Source organism: Halyomorpha halys, unplaced genomic scaffold (genome assembly GCF_000696795.3).
Source record: "Halyomorpha halys isolate HHAL.00 unplaced genomic scaffold, Hhal_1.1 Scaffold1030.1, whole genome shotgun sequence".
NCBI classification, from domain to species: Eukaryota; Metazoa; Arthropoda; class Insecta; order Hemiptera; family Pentatomidae; genus Halyomorpha; species Halyomorpha halys.
Genome location: NW_027113818.1, coordinates 89,436 through 105,132, shown reverse-complemented (window position 1 = coordinate 105,132; position 15,697 = coordinate 89,436). Strand labels below are relative to the sequence as shown.

General features: G+C 28.6%; 2 protein-coding genes across 4 annotated transcripts in view; both read left to right on the top strand.

Moving 5' to 3' along the window:
• Cdk12 (Cyclin-dependent kinase 12) overlaps window positions 1-2,276 on the top strand; it is a 42,004-nt gene extending 39,728 nt beyond the window's left edge. For all 3 annotated transcript variants that reach the window (XM_014432133.3, XM_014432132.3, XM_014432131.3), the window contains one exon: window positions 1,878-2,276. In XM_014432133.3, the coding sequence (XP_014287619.1) occupies window positions 1,878-1,900 (23 nt within the window). In that variant the 3' untranslated portion in view covers window positions 1,901-2,276. The remainder of the gene's footprint in view (window positions 1-1,877) is intronic.
• A 145-nt stretch (window positions 2,277-2,421) lies between these two features.
• LOC106687941 (uncharacterized) lies at window positions 2,422-12,499 on the top strand. Its single transcript, XM_014432136.3, has 11 exons — window positions 2,422-2,645; window positions 2,799-2,904; window positions 4,643-4,743; window positions 5,599-5,741; window positions 5,821-5,907; window positions 6,862-7,475; window positions 7,556-7,645; window positions 7,729-7,845; window positions 10,186-10,291; window positions 12,083-12,185; window positions 12,266-12,499. The coding sequence occupies exons 1-11, from the start codon at window positions 2,501-2,503 to the stop codon at window positions 12,364-12,366; spliced, it is 1,713 nt and encodes a 570-aa protein (XP_014287622.1). The 5' UTR covers window positions 2,422-2,500; the 3' UTR covers window positions 12,367-12,499.
• The last annotated feature ends 3,198 nt before the right edge of the window (window positions 12,500-15,697 follow it).

Here is a 15,697-nt window from a genome sequence, read left to right as displayed (position 1 = left end):
CTTCATTAATTTTCGAAATAGCTGTAAAATAACTCCAATAAAGTTGTCCTATATTTCTCCCTTCCCCCTTGAAAAAAAAACAAAACTGTAATATCAACACTGTTTACAAAAACTTTCATTGTCTGTAATATTTTGTTTTATTTTTATGATACAAATTACTTGCTACTCTACATTTTATTCCTGATTTATAAACGATTGTCATTTAAATTTTATTTTTTGAATCATGCTTTTTGTTTTATAATAATGTAATTTTATAAATTTATATTATTTTTGTTTCCTATTAGACATGGTTATGTTATTACCTTTTATAAGAGAAAGAGAACCTGATAACTGAGCGGGGTGGGGCATAGATCCCAGAATGCTTAGTTTTGAAGGTTCTGGGTTCGATTCGAAAAATTATTTCTCGGTGGTCCTGAGAAATGAATCTTGACATTCCCACTTTGGGAATATATAGGTCCTCAATGGAGGACTCGAGCCAAAAAAAAAAAGATATTAGTTGGTAAGAAACCGAAGGGTACAAATGACAATTTAGAGAGAAGAGATTTTTTTTTTATCTACCTGTACTGTACCAAATCATAGGCTTCATTGTGAAATTATAATTCATTATTGATAATTTCGCAATTTTGCCAATAATGAGACTTTAATTTGGTTAGGATATGGGTAGATATAAAAATTTCATCTTCACAAAATTGTCATTTTTATCCCTTGGGGGCTTCTCACCCTTTCCTATATTAATTCTATTTGTTTCTTAATTCCTTGTAATATTGTAAAAACATAATTTAAATTTATTATTTAATACTTTTTTGTCATAAAAACATGTTGGTTTTAAAATGTTGCTTTAATATATTTTATTAAAAATTTATCTTAGCATTTTACAAGACATGTTAAAAGTTGATTTTCATGAGTTAAAAGCAACTTTTCTAAACAGAAATTGCCTGTTTACTTGATTTGTGTAGAAGTATGTATAACTTATGAGAAGGAGAAGATAAGGGGTACAGTCAAATGAAGAACACAAATAAGTAAAATAAGTTCTTCACTGACTGCATCTTCTGATGTATATTATCTGCGTTCAACTATCTACTCATCAGTATGTATAATTACTTTGCTTTGATAGTGGTATTACTCAATAAATAATCACTTATTTTGTATTAGAAGTATTCTATGTATAAAACTATAGACTTGGTTACTTTTAAAGAATTAGTGTAACATGATGACTTTCTGCAGGGGGACACCAGTAGAGAAAGAAACCCCCCCAGTCTGTGGTACAATCTTTGGAATACGTCCAATACCAAACAAAATTTTTTTTAATTATGTCACAATCAAAAGCAGTGACATATATCATTTAGATAATTAATATCTATTAAAAAAAAATGTAGGTTATTTTTTACTCGTTGTTGCATCAACTGTGGTCATAATTTATTGGAGTTGGAGGTAAAAGTGAACAAATAACATTGTTTCTATCTACTTGTGCCTGAACCAAGTCTATGCTTCACAACTAATAAAATTGATTTGGTTCTGACACAAATATATGAAAACCAACCTCATTTTAAAAATACCACTTTATCATTTCTACCTTCAACCCGATCAGATATTATTAAATGATATCAGTTCTTACACTATAAACTTATAAGGAATTTTAAAAATTGTATTGATGTAATTAATTGAAAATATTAAACAACCAAAATCATAATACTTAACAATTTATGATTTTATTTTATTTATGAATGTATGAGATAAATACCTTTAATTGCCAAATGAGATGTTTGTATTTTTCCATTGCTTATTACAAGTTATAACTTGGTATATTTTATTTTTATTGTTGAAACATTTAATAATGTATGTTGAGTTTCACTTCTTTTTTTTTTTTTTTTTTCCAGGTTTAAGAAACGCTCCAGGCTGACTGAATTGTAGTGCTGCAATGCTCTGTGAATACTTAACTACACGCTTTTTTTTTTTAATGGTACGTGAATGAAGTATTCTATAAATTCCTTAAACTATGTTTTAAAACATAAAGCAATTGTGATAATGTTTTAGGTTTTTATCCAGTCTATGTGATGGTTACTCACATTGTACAAAGTTATTTTTATTTTAAACCATTACCAGGTTAAGAACCATTGTAATATATTTGTTTAATATTTATGATATACTATGTAAATACATTTAAAACATTATAAAAATGAAACTGCATTTGAGAACTTTATATTAAATTGTTTTTATTTAATTGTTCTTTTCCTATTGATCCTTGTATTTAATAAAATAAATAATGTCATCTTGCATGTTTTTATATTTAGTTATCCTTAATAATCTACGTATTTATTTATTATAACTTTTGATTGCAACATTCCTTATGCAGAAGCAGTCAAATTAAAAATTTACATGTATTGCATAGAGATGGCGCCAGTGTTGACAAATTCTCCAAGACTGTTATCTAACTTTGAGGTTATGTTTGTTCCTGTTCAACTTTGTTATCCCTTTGATACCTAAAACATTTTTTTTTAAAATGAAGGAAAAGATTAGATCAGTGTGTGTTCTAAAGCAACTATGGACCAATATGTTTGATGAAAACTGTTCCCACTTAACAGATCCGGATGATGAATTTCTAGGATTGTTAATGTTATTAGAAACTGCTTTATCTAAAACAAAATGTAAGTTTTTAAGATTACATTAAAGGTCGGCTTCTTATTACAATTCTTTCAAAAATCAAATAATATATCCGACCTATATTAACATTCTATTACCTTGTCATTCTTTGTTTTGTTGTAGTTTTGTGATTATGGTGTGGTTCATATTAATTTCAGATATCAGTTCTAATCATTCAAGTTCGAAGTCAACTTGTGAAAAGCATTTAGCTGAACTGGAATGGAAAGCACAAGAATGCAATAGATTGAAGGCTGAAATCAGTAGGTACTGACTTTTGTTTTGGCCCTTACTATTGAGATTTATACATTTTTCTCAAAATAATTGATTATGTAGGTTCAATCTATTAAGTCCTCTAAATGAAATGAATAAAGGAATTTAAAATTCTATATTTGTTTATGTATATATTATTCTCAAAATCTTTAATTTGAAGGAAGCACTCTATTTGGGGGCAAATTGAATTTGATTTGTTAACATCAAGTAACCTCATGGTTTTGAAATTTTGATTCTTAAAATTTAAAACTTTTAAAATTTGATGGTTATCTAAAGAAGTGGCTCGAGTGTGGATGCTGACTGCATCATATTGTATGTCCATCGATCAAGAAACAACACGTCCATACCAAGCACTAATCAATATATCCTTCATGGCTTATAGCGGTCTAGGTTCAAGTAAACAACATAAATTGGAAGATCATCGACTGTGTGTAATATATAAAAGGAACATGATGTGGGGGCAATCAAAGTAACTCAAATAATAATTAGACTATTTAATTTTTAAATAGTAATTGAACTATTTAACTATTAAGTAGTTTAATTACTATCTGAGTTATTGTTATACCATCCGTACCATCTTCCTTTTACAAACAACATAAATGTTTTCTTTTTGTTACATTATATTTTCATCAACAATTTTTTTCGGTTTTGTAAATGTGTAGAATTGATTTACATAGCATATAACGAGGCAGTTTCTTTTAAATTATTTTTTATTAAATTGAAATTAAATATTCCTCAAACACCATTTCTTTTGAAGATATTCTTTTCTGTCTGTGATAAAAGTTTTCTATTCATTCGAAGAAACCATTGAATTTTAAAACTAGAGTGATGAATGTATCATAATTATTTTTATCATCACATCTCTTTTTGCAAGAGTTTATTAAACCATCATAAGCAATTAGAGTGACTGTTATATTTTTGTTAGTGATGCTTTTTCATATTGTTTATCCATGAATTGCTGTCTTAATTAGTTAATTTCTTAATTACACTTCCGGGAGTTGAAAGTTTTTGCATTAATTATTTTGAATTTATAAATGACAATCACTAATTGTTAATTAGTCTCATAAAGATTTGTTTCAGTATTTTAATGGTATTTCAATGAATTGAATGTAGAAATATTGCTTCTCCTCAATTGGTTTTTATTCCAACGTAATAACCATGCCTAGAAATTATATACAATTATCTATATCTAAAGTGTTGAGATAGTAGTGTTGTGTTCAGTGTTTAGTGATGATAAATTCTTAAAATTCATTCTAATTAACATCAGATTCATAGAGAACATTTCCTTATTATTTATAACCTTATTAAGAGATTATAACCACTAATAAATATTAGTTATGCAAAATATAATTGCTTGAAAACAATGTTATGTTTCCATTTAAATTAGGCTGTAACATATTTCTTTTTTTTTAAATTTATGTAATTGTACTTTAGGAAATGAGAACGGTTCCTTTCGAACATTAATATTTTATCAAGAATTTTATTTTATTTTTGCATTCAAACTACTGACAGTCTGGCTTAAATTCACAATTGATTATTTAAAGATACAGATTTAAGGCCATTGGGAAAAGTTAAATGATTTTAGATTAAGTTGATAAGATCATTGAAAATTAGTGTTAAAATCAATTTAAATTCATTAATTTTATTCTTGTATTGTATAAAGTGTTGATAGTAATATTCATGAACTTCATTTAATATAATTAATGTATTATTTATTTTATTTCTTCCTCAGATTGGAATCTACAAAATGTTCTAAATGTTCTTCATTAGAAATAGAGTTGCTTCATTATAAGAAACAATCGTTAGAAGCTCAGAATCGCATTAAATCTATAGGTATAATATTATTTTATTTAGTGATATTTTAGTTTGTTATCAATTTAAAAAACAAGAAAAGAGAGAAGCAGATTACCATCCACTAAGATCGTTTTTTCCCTCTATTTTTGTTGTAAAACAAATGAATTAATGGAAAAGTGAATTAATTGTGTATCTATTTAATTCTTTCAAGTACAAACTTAAAACCCCTTTTTAACTTTACAATTCTTTAATATATTGTTGTTTTGAGCTTAAATTAGCTCATCCTTAAACCTGCAATAAAATATAATAAATATTTCACAATAAAAAAAACTATACTAATATATAAAATAATCTTAAACAACAAACAACATATATATACATCACAGTAAAATTTTAACTCATTCTAAAATTCATTGTTACATTTTTCAATTTTTTAAATATTGTTTCATTATAGCTTAAAAACTGTGAAAAAAATAAGAGGGGAAGGTGTAGGAAAATGTTAGAACTTCTCTTACACAAACTTAACTTAACTTTCAACCCTCTCATGTAATGTGTAGGGGTTGTAGAGGTGCTTAAAATCTTTAAAAAATTGTGAAAAAAGCTTGGCATTCTGTTTTGACTTTGTTTTTAATTTTTTTTTCATTTCAAATAATTATACTTGCTGTAGTTCAAGTTATGCTCCAGAGTACTTTTGCATATTTTAATTCACTTGATTAATTAATTTTTAGGAGATATATTTATTTCCCTATTATTATTTTTTTTTTTTACCTCTATGGTTTGTTAATTTATGTTTATTTTGTTTTGTAATCATGATTCAGAAAAATCGCATTTGATAAACATTTTTGTTATATTCAAGAAATAATTTTTTTTTATATGTTTGTTAATTTTTTCTAGCTAATATTTTGAAGCTTGGTGACAACATTGATGATTTTCAGGGGCAAAGAAAGAATTCAGCTATGACATTAGTATCGCAAATGCTATTTGAAGAGTCACCTAAACGTAAAAAGAGGCGTACATCTAGTAAATCACCATCTCCGGTTTGTTGAAAAATAATGTTTTTCTTGTGAGATTCTATGTATATTTTGTATGTTCATGACTGTCCTTATGTGTTCTTAGAGAAAAAGAAATATTGGTGATTCATGTGATGGTGTTATTCCAGAGACTGATGTTCTGAATTATCCTGACCTCCAATCATCTGTTAAAGTAAGATCCTTTTTTTTTTTTTTATCGTGTAACTATATGTAATAGATTTAAAAAGAGAAAATAGATTGATATTAATTAATCAAACTTTACTTTTAAAAATGTGATTTAAGAAATGATTGGTCCCTTAATACTGGACTAAATATTTTAGCTATTGTCTGTTGATATAACAATTAAAATGGTAACTGTGAAAACGAAACTCAAACTAAAACATGTTTTGTGAAAAAGCCGTTTCCAAATTTTAATCTAGTATTATTTTTTGGTTTTGAGATTTAAATCAATACTGTTATCTTTAACTATTGTAGGTTATAAACATGTTGCTTTGATCTGAAATTTGAATGTTAAAAATGTAATTTCTAAAAAGATTTAGATTACCTTTTTTTTCGATAAAATGATTGTAAATACGTATAACAGATTTTTAAATAAATGATATGTTGTTTTCTCAAGTATAATTTTATCTTTGAACGAATTTAATGCTACATATTAAATGAAATTTTTGAAATTTTGAAAAAAAAGAAAAGACAGGTTAAAAAGTTCCTAAAACTAAACAAGTCTTCGTCTTTATTTTCCCCACTGTCTCAGGAATGCTTCTTGTAGTGTGTCTATCGCTCAGTACACTTACTGATTCACTGTGCAGAACTCATTCTCAAAAACCCATTGAATGCATCATTCACTTGGTCGGTCATAGAGGTAACAAAATTGATTTTACTACCAAAAGACACATTATTCATTACAACTAAGATCTACCAAGTTCCTCTATAAATTCTCTAAACTTGAAAAAAATAAATAAATAAAAAGTGAGTGTCAATTGAATTTTTAACTCCCAGTATAAAACTCCCACGCAAATGCTGGTGGCTAAGTTTGTCTTGCTGGTAGGTAGGATGTCACATTCCTCATTACAAGCTTCAGTTAAAGTGAATTCAGTTACATTAGTTTTATTATATTTTTTTTTTACAGATCTTGGAAAAGAGTGAAATAATTACTTCTCCTGGAGATGAAAATATCCATGCTTCTCCTGGTGGTTTTGGGGTCTTTAATATTTTGAAGGATCGAACATCTAAGAGTATTAATCTTCCCGTTTCTTCTTCTGTCAGGAGGAGTCCTAGAAGTGTTAAAAAGAATCTAAGTGCTGACTTTCAGGAGAAAAGTATTTTAAATGATTCTCCAAAAAAGAAGTCTAGATCTGTTAAGCAATGCAATGATCAATTATCACTCAATGGATCATTGGTTGATTATGTAAAAGAGGGAAATTCAGAACTCGACAAGATTTGGTTTAGTAATGATGTTTCCAATTCGAAAAAGGAAAAAACCAAGAGTACCGCTCTATTGAATTCCAGTGATGAAGTCTTAAGTGAGACTCCTGAACATAAAGTTTCAAAGAAAAGTGTATGGAAGATGAAAGAATCAAGAGGGCCTGCTGAAATTTCTGGAAACAAAAAATTGCGTCAATTGAGACTAAACCTGAGCTTGAAGAATAAAGATGTTGATTTGAGTTCATTAGATGGCTATGATGGAGGTTCATCTTCTCATATTGGTAAACCTAATCTTGAATCTATTAGTGGAAATGCAAAGTTAGTAATTGTTTATATAATATTTTATGTGTTGTCTTTCTTCTTTTTTAAATTTGTTTTATTTATTTATTTATTTTTAGGAATGTCAATTTAGGGTCTGATGATATTGATACACCATATTCAGCAAATTTTAAACCTGCGAGTACTAGTACTCAAATAGGAAATGTACAGTAAGTAGTTCTCTGTATCATATTTCATTGATATATTTTTTTTAAACAAAATTTTTATCATTTTCTTTAATTGTTATTTGAAGTGCAAATTCAGAGTCTGATGATATTGATACACCATTTACAGCAGATTTTAAGCCAGCTAGTAGTAGTACTCAGAAAAATGAAAAGAAAGGAAAGAATACTAAGTTGCCATTACAAGGGTATTTATTTTATTTTTAATTTTTATTGAGAAATGTTTTATTTTCAAAGAAATGCTGCTCAAACATACACTGGAAACTATACTGACTCTTTGTCACTCAGAAACTCAAATACGAAGTACATTTTCAACAACAAACAGTGGACCAACCCCCATTTTATAAATTATTTGACTGTTCATTTAGTTGTACTACTCGTTGCTCAAATTGTATAATTGTAATTTACATGTATTCTTTAGTTCAGAAAGTATTATTTTTCAATATAGTGATGTAAGCAAGAACAAAAAAAAAATTCAAGTCTTTATCCCAGCATTTTAATTTGTACTTCAATTTAGTCTCTCTTCTAAAACAATGTTTGTAATGACTTTTTCCTATAAATTGCACTGAATTTTAACCTTTGTACATTTTTCTGACGTTATTTTCGATTTTTTTATTTTCATTATTTTTAAGATTTTCTCTTTTTTTATTCCTGAAGAATTTAGACGTCTCATTCTTTGAGCCCCAGAAGTAAGTAACATTGTTTTCACTAGGTTTATTGAAAGTTTTCAACTTAGTGGATTTCTTTGTACGCACACTTTAAGACACTCTTCATCGAACTAGGCTTTATTCTTATTAATTTCCCTTTTTGTGAGGGACAAATTACCTCTAATTCCTACCCACAACTTCTCAATGTCATTGTGACCTTCATCTAAAGGTTCTAAGACTTCAAATCTATTTTTTATTTTGAGCGTGAATTGATTTCGAATTAAAGGGATTTCTCCAGATTGAAATTTTCGGGACAGGAGCCGTTTTCATTTTTCTTTTTTATATTAAGTTTTTGTAGAATTTTCGCGATTACTAGTTCGTTATCTGAACCATCTTCTGTCCCTCGGTAGGATCTCGTGTTAATTATGATATTTTCCCATCTATGTTGTACTAAGAAATGATCGATTTGATTATGCGTTTGGGAATCTGGGGATGTCCAAGTATATTTGTGAATATCTTTACGTTTGAATGTAGTACTTTTTATTATTAGGTTTTTCAATATGGCAAAGCTAATTAGTTGGATTCCATTAACGTTTCTATATTCATGCAAACTTTCTTTACCAATCGTTGGATAATATACTTCTTCTCTTCCAATCTTTGTGTTTGCACCTCCTAATATTATTATACAGCTTCGCGGTAGTTAATAATAGTAAACTCCTTCCAATTTATCATAGAATTCATATTTAATCTCTTCATCACTGTCTTTGGGCAAAGAATGAAAGTTTATCAGAGCGATTTTGAACCAATGTCCCTGAAATATTGCTACTGATATCCTATCACTAAAAAATTTGACATCCCTCAACACGGAAAGCAAACTATTCATAATAAGAAATCCAGTGCCAAACAAATAATTCCTGTTTCCTCTGTATCAAATAGTGTACTTCCCTTCCTTTAATAAGCCCGCTCCTAGCCAGCGAACTTCTTGCAGCACTACAATATCTAAATTGTATCCTTTAGCCTCATTTACGACTGATTTTAACCCACCAACGGAATTTAAACTTCTTACGTTCCATGGTCCTATAATTATATCTCTAATTTTCAATTTGTGTCATGAATCCCCAAAAGCAGTTCCCACCCGGAGACCCAAATGGGGGACTAGTTTACCTCTGTATAATGAGTGTTTTATTTCAGTAGGATCTATGAATGTTTTGTGGTATTTTGTGAACCAAAAAATATGTGAGAAGGACGTTCAATCCTGTCAGACCCTCCAGCAAGCCTGTGGGGCTGCTCTCATTGTAGGTCAGCGAGTCTACTGGACTTAGCCGAGAGGAACTTCCGAGGAATTTTCACCAACCATCCCCACATCCGCCACCCGTGGGACGCTCCCCTGCGCAGTAATGAGCCTGCGCAAGGGATACATTTTTAATTGAATAGAGAGATTAATTTTTCTTTTTTTTAAATTATTTTTTTTTTCTTTTCCCAAATACATTTTTTTATTTCCTTCTCCCAAATAAATACCTATATGAATCAAACCAATAACATCATATTGATTAATTGAATTTGTATACTGAACTAGCTTGTTTCCAACAAAAGAACAGATTTGAGCAAAAGTTGACATTTTCTACTTTTCATTTCAGTAAGATAATATAAACTCAATTTAAAATGTTTAAATTTTATCTTTTTCTATTTTGCTTATGACTTTGAGGACATGCTGATTAAAATTAGAGAAACTTAAAACTTTTCTTTTGGATCTTAATAGTTTTAAAGTAAAATAGCTACTTAAAACATCGTTCAGGTTATCTTTTTCCTTTTTTTTTTCTTCTTTAAGAAAAAGATTCCTTAATTTTTAATTTTCTGTTTGTTTTGTAAATGTTTATGCAGTTTAAAATCTTCACGAAGTCCAAATTATAAGTATAAGAGAGATGCAGTACGAAAAAGAGAAGAACGAATGAAACTTGACGGTTGGGATTGTGAACAGTGTGCAAAGGTAACATTATACAAATATAGTTGTAATAATTTATCAATTTATCTTTTTATTTAATTCAGAAGATGTTACTTGACCAAACATGTCAAAGTCGAGGTCAACTTCAAAGATGTAAATTTCAATTTGGTTTTTACAACATTAAGTGATGGAAACTGTTAGAAAATGTCTAATCTACATCTGCCAAAATATTTTTAAGTTTTGTCAAAAGATGGTATACAATTATATATATATAATGGGAGTAGGTAGCTCATTAATAAGGCAATGGACTGCTAACTCAAAGGAACCAGGCTCGGATCCGGCTGTGGCTGAAAATTATTATCTGTTTTACTGTAGCCATGAGTCAACCCTGTGGGTTTGGAAGCCTTATGGGGGTCCTCCCAGCCTCGTAAAGTGAGTACCCTTATTGGGTACAAATCTGGCGGTCAAGCGTGATTCTGACTAAATAACCTCCTTGCACAACTGTTGGTCTAGTAACTGCAGCTCTGCACACGAAACATTTTTCAATCCATATTGTTTTATTATTATTTTTTTTCACTATCAAATAGTTGACGTCTGTTTTGTAGCATTCTTTATTAAATACTTTAATGTTATGAGATTTTTTTTTTTAAATGGTACAAAAAATGTTAAATAATAAAAATATCTTCCTGTTTAATTGTAACAACTAACTTCAGCTGGTTATAAGTAAACCCACAAATATTAATTTCTATTAAACTACCAATTAATTGTTTTAATAGTTAAATTTCCAATTAAAGTGTTACTAGCTAGTATAATTATATTTCTATTTACTTTATTTCATGTTTGTTAGCTTTATTTTATGTTGAAATATGAACTAGCATTATAATATATCTCCCTCAGATATATATATCACCCTCAGGTCAATATCTCCCTTTTGCATGCAATAATATATTTGACACTTTGAATAATATTGAAGGAGCTTCAATAAAAATCAAATAGTTCTAACTTTTGTTAAAATTGCCACTTCAATCTACCCCTCATATTGAATTCATAATAATGTATAATCAATATAATCAGGTCAATATATTGACAAAATTTAGTACTTCAGTATTATTGACCATTTAAGGGGCCATTTTGATATGCAAATTTGTGCATTTGGGAGTCATTAATATTGACTATGTATGGGACCCTTTGGGCTTGAAAAGTAGATTTAATAGTCTGGATTTGTTCTTTATGATGACTATTCATATATTTTTCATGTTACTGGTCATCCATCTTAAAGGCAATCTGAGATTGCACCAACTCCTCAAAATTCAAACCAAACCGATCAGGTATAGGGTTGGCATGGTACGGTCATGTGGTGCTGGCATGGTGATGTTAAGACAGTAACCATTCTTTTAATTAAGCGGTTTCCTACTGTGTTGTGAGCAGCACTTTTATTCTACTTTTTTTTTGTTTACCTCCTGCCTGTCATTTCTGACATACAGGTTACCACACTAGTCTTGCAATGGTGGGGGGAAGGAGAAGTTCAAGTTTTCATTGCCATTAAATAAAAGTCAACCCTCTCCAGGCCGGATTCGATCTGGTGCTGCTGCGGTTTCGAGGTTGTTAAGGTAGATATGTTAACTCCCTCGGCTACAGGCGGCCCTGTATCTTCTAATTCTATTCTATAAATGGTTCTCAGTTCCTACCTAGAGATTATTTTAGAGATTCACTACTTATTTCAATAAAGGAATGATATTGTATGTCTTACTGGATTTATTTTTTCTTCTGTATTTTATTTCTTTTTGATATTAATAAATATTGAACTTTAAATTTTTTTTTTCTTTATGCTATCAGTACTATGGAGCCATGGATCTGAGCCCATCTAAAATCAAAGCGAGAATGAATAAATGCTCTAGACATCGAGATAAATTTGATAAGTTAAATGAGACGCCTGCAGGTATTTTTATGTGATTTTGTTTCTTTTTAGATTTTGATTTGTATTGATTAATTTTTCTATATTATTACCTTTTGTTATAGACTATTGGAACCCAATATTCCCAGATACTGAAGAATGTAGACAGAAGAAACTTTATGTCTCCATACATTGCCCAAGAGACAGTGACAAAGATCATTTGTAATGTGCTGTAAATACCATTTTATGTTGTAATTTTATTGTATATTAAAATATAAATAGTTATTGAATATAGTGGTATGAAAAGATAAATTATATTTATTTTTTGTACTGTTTATAATTAAATCTGTTAATTTGTATTGATGATGTCTTATCGTGATCCATTATTCTTCTAATGTTTGTGTAGGTTGAATCTGAATTTTAGATGTTTGCACTATAAAATAGAAAACTTTAGATGTAAGACTGTGTTCCAGAAAGATATATTAATATTAACTCAAACTTCAATGATCCACTTTTATTCTCAACTTTTTATTTTAAAAAACTTTCACTTTCGTATCTCAGTAACAATATCAACAATAAAACCTTTTAATTTTATTATTTATGAGATTAATAGAAAAGGAAAAACAATTTTTGAAGGATAGTTTTGTTTTGAAATTATGTGGTTTATATAAGACATGAGCAATTAGCCTGCAAAAGAGACAATTTTTATTGAATTAAATTTAGATATTTTTTGCAATATATCCTGGCAAGGGACCAATCTTATAAAACAACAATATAAAATTGATACTTGATGAAATAAAACTTAAATTAATTTATTTTAAAAATAAAACTTAGTAATGGGAATATTTTTTGTAATAAACATGGGTATGGTACTTATACCTATCCCTAACCACAGATTCAAAAATGTTATACATACATAAATTTGTTTAAAATATAAAATAAATAATCTTCATTATTTAATTTGTGTTTAAGAGATCAAACTTTGTATTCTTTTGTTTTTTCAAAGAAATACTCCTACCCGCACTACTTCTTACTTTTTATTTAATCATTGGCAACATTTCAGACATTTGTCTTTCATTGGGTCCAATCTATAATTATATTTTTGAAAAATTAGATCTTATCAGCCTTTTACATTTACTTCCACATTTACATAATTTATGACTATATCATACAATATATGTAAATTATTATAGGTAATGAGAATAACCAAATATTGGGTTGTAAAATTTTTAAGTTTTTTACTGGTGATTTCAATAAAAACTTTAGATTCTTGTAAATATTGGGGTATCACATCCCAGCAAAACTCCAATAATTTCTGCAAAGACACGTGAGGACGGGTGTTATAGTGATGGAAAACTATGTCTTTGCGATTAGCCAATGCTGGACGCTTTTGCTCCTTGCCTTTAATTGTTCCAACTGGACACAGTATACTGAAGAATTAATGGTCTGGTTGGGCGGGAGGAGCTAAAAATAAAGGACACATTTCCAATCCCACCAATTGCACAGCATAACCCTTTTTGGATGTAATCCTGCTTTTGGTGTTGTAAACGGTGGGTCACTTCGTTTTCCCAGGATTTTTCCCTCACAATATTATTATACAGGACCCACTTTTCTTCCCCAGTTATCAACCTTATTAAAAATGGATCATTAACATTGCGTTTTAGGAAGGAATTACTAATGGATATGAGGTCCAATAAAGTCATTCAATGAGGACATAATAGTATATGATTAATTAAGTTGTATAAAAAATTGTTTCCAATAAAATAATTAAAAGTAAACAAGGGTATGGTTAAACATGGTTTAAAATATGTTGTATAAAAATGAACAAAGTAAATTAAAAAAAGAGAAGATGGTCAGGGGGTGTGGTCAGCAGAAAAAACAGAAATAAACAAAAGAATTATTTATTTGTGTTGACGTTTCGACCTAATTTTCAAGTATTCATCAGGGCTATAAAAACAAAAAGACAACAACAATCATTCAGAGAGAAAAAAAAAAATAATAGACTAACAAATTTGGAAATATACATAACAATGAAATGTATTTTTTACTTTCTTCATTCCCCATTCTCCATATATTTCTTCTTACCCCTTGTTCTTTCTTTTTACAATATGGTTTTTACCTACGCTCCATTATTATTAATTTAACTACTTCTTTATACTCATCTATATAACTAAATGGTTTTTAATGTTGTATCAATATAATATTCTTACCCACTGTATAATTTATATATTACTCATATTTATATGTATATAAATAATAATGTTATTAATCTACTACTGTCTTTGTCCATAGTTATTAATCAACTAGTTTATATTTTCATTTCATTGTTATGTATATTTCCAAATTTGTTAGTCTATTATTAATTTTTTTTCCCTCTGAATGATGGTTGTTGTCTTTTTGTTTGTATAGCCCTTATGAAGACCTGGAAATTAGGTCGAAACGTCGATACAAATAAATAATTCTTTTGTTTATTTGTATTTTTTCTGCTGACCACACCCCACGACCATTTTCTCCTCCTATATATCTACAGTCAACTATCTTCACCTCATTATAAATAAACAAGAATTACAAAAAGTATTTGACAATATGAAAAGAAATGAAAAATTAGATCAAAGAGAAATATAAAAATACAGTACACACTAAATAATGAGAATAAGGGATATTAGAATAAAATAAAGGCCAAGAAAAATGATGAGCAAAATAGGACACTCCGGTTTCTGAATGACGGAAAGCGCAAGGAGAGATAAAGGCCGATGAAGGTATTAACAGAGTAGGAGAGAGGGGGAATTTAATTGTTAACAAATGGCATTACATATGTAAGTGTAAGTGGAAGGATGTAAAGTAATCTTGAAGTAAGATAATATTAGGAAATATAAGAAAATAATAAATATAGGTAGACACAAATAATAATAAACATAATAAGCGGAGAAATTATGTATATATAAATATGTAGATAAAATACAAAAATGCAATAAAATTAAAAGCATGTATAAAATATATATAATATAGTGAAGAAAAGAAAATATACAAAATTGAACAGAGGTACAAAGGTGTTGTAAATTAATATAATAAAAACATTAAATATACAGTAATAAATGTTGGAAAATATGAGATAAATATAAAATAACAGATAAAAGATATGGGAGGATAATAGGCGAGTTAATTTCTGAATGCAGAGCTAAGAGGAATTAAAATAGAATTATGGTAGTGTTATAAGGCTTATAATTCTGTCCTAGGTCAGAGAGATACAATCGTTATCATCTCTTTAAATAAAATAATTAATTATTCGGTACTTAATAATTTATTTTTAAAGAGTTCATAATTATTAATTATGACAGCTAATGTGTTTATTTTAGGGTTGAATCAGTATGAGAACATTGTATGAGTTATCCTCAAAAAAATATCAGTTGCATTGTTTACTTCAGATGGATGTGACAGATTTTTTTTTTATGTGTCTGTTTTCTTCCCTGGTTATAATATTCATTAAAGAAACAATCATTTCTTCTTTTAAAAAAAAATTAGTCTCAAAACCCTTAGTTATAATTTCTAGCACCTGC

Coding starts and splice junctions, on each gene's coding strand:
- LOC106687941 (XM_014432136.3), top strand. CDS start 2,501: ATGAAGGAAAAGATTAGATCAGTGTGTGTTCTAAAGCAACTATGGACC. Junction 2,646..2,798: donor TGCTTTATCTAAAACAAAAT/GTAAGTTTTTAA, acceptor TATTAATTTCAG/ATATCAGTTCTAATCATTCA. Junction 7,646..7,728: donor ACTCAAATAGGAAATGTACA/GTAAGTAGTTCT, acceptor TGTTATTTGAAG/TGCAAATTCAGAGTCTGATG.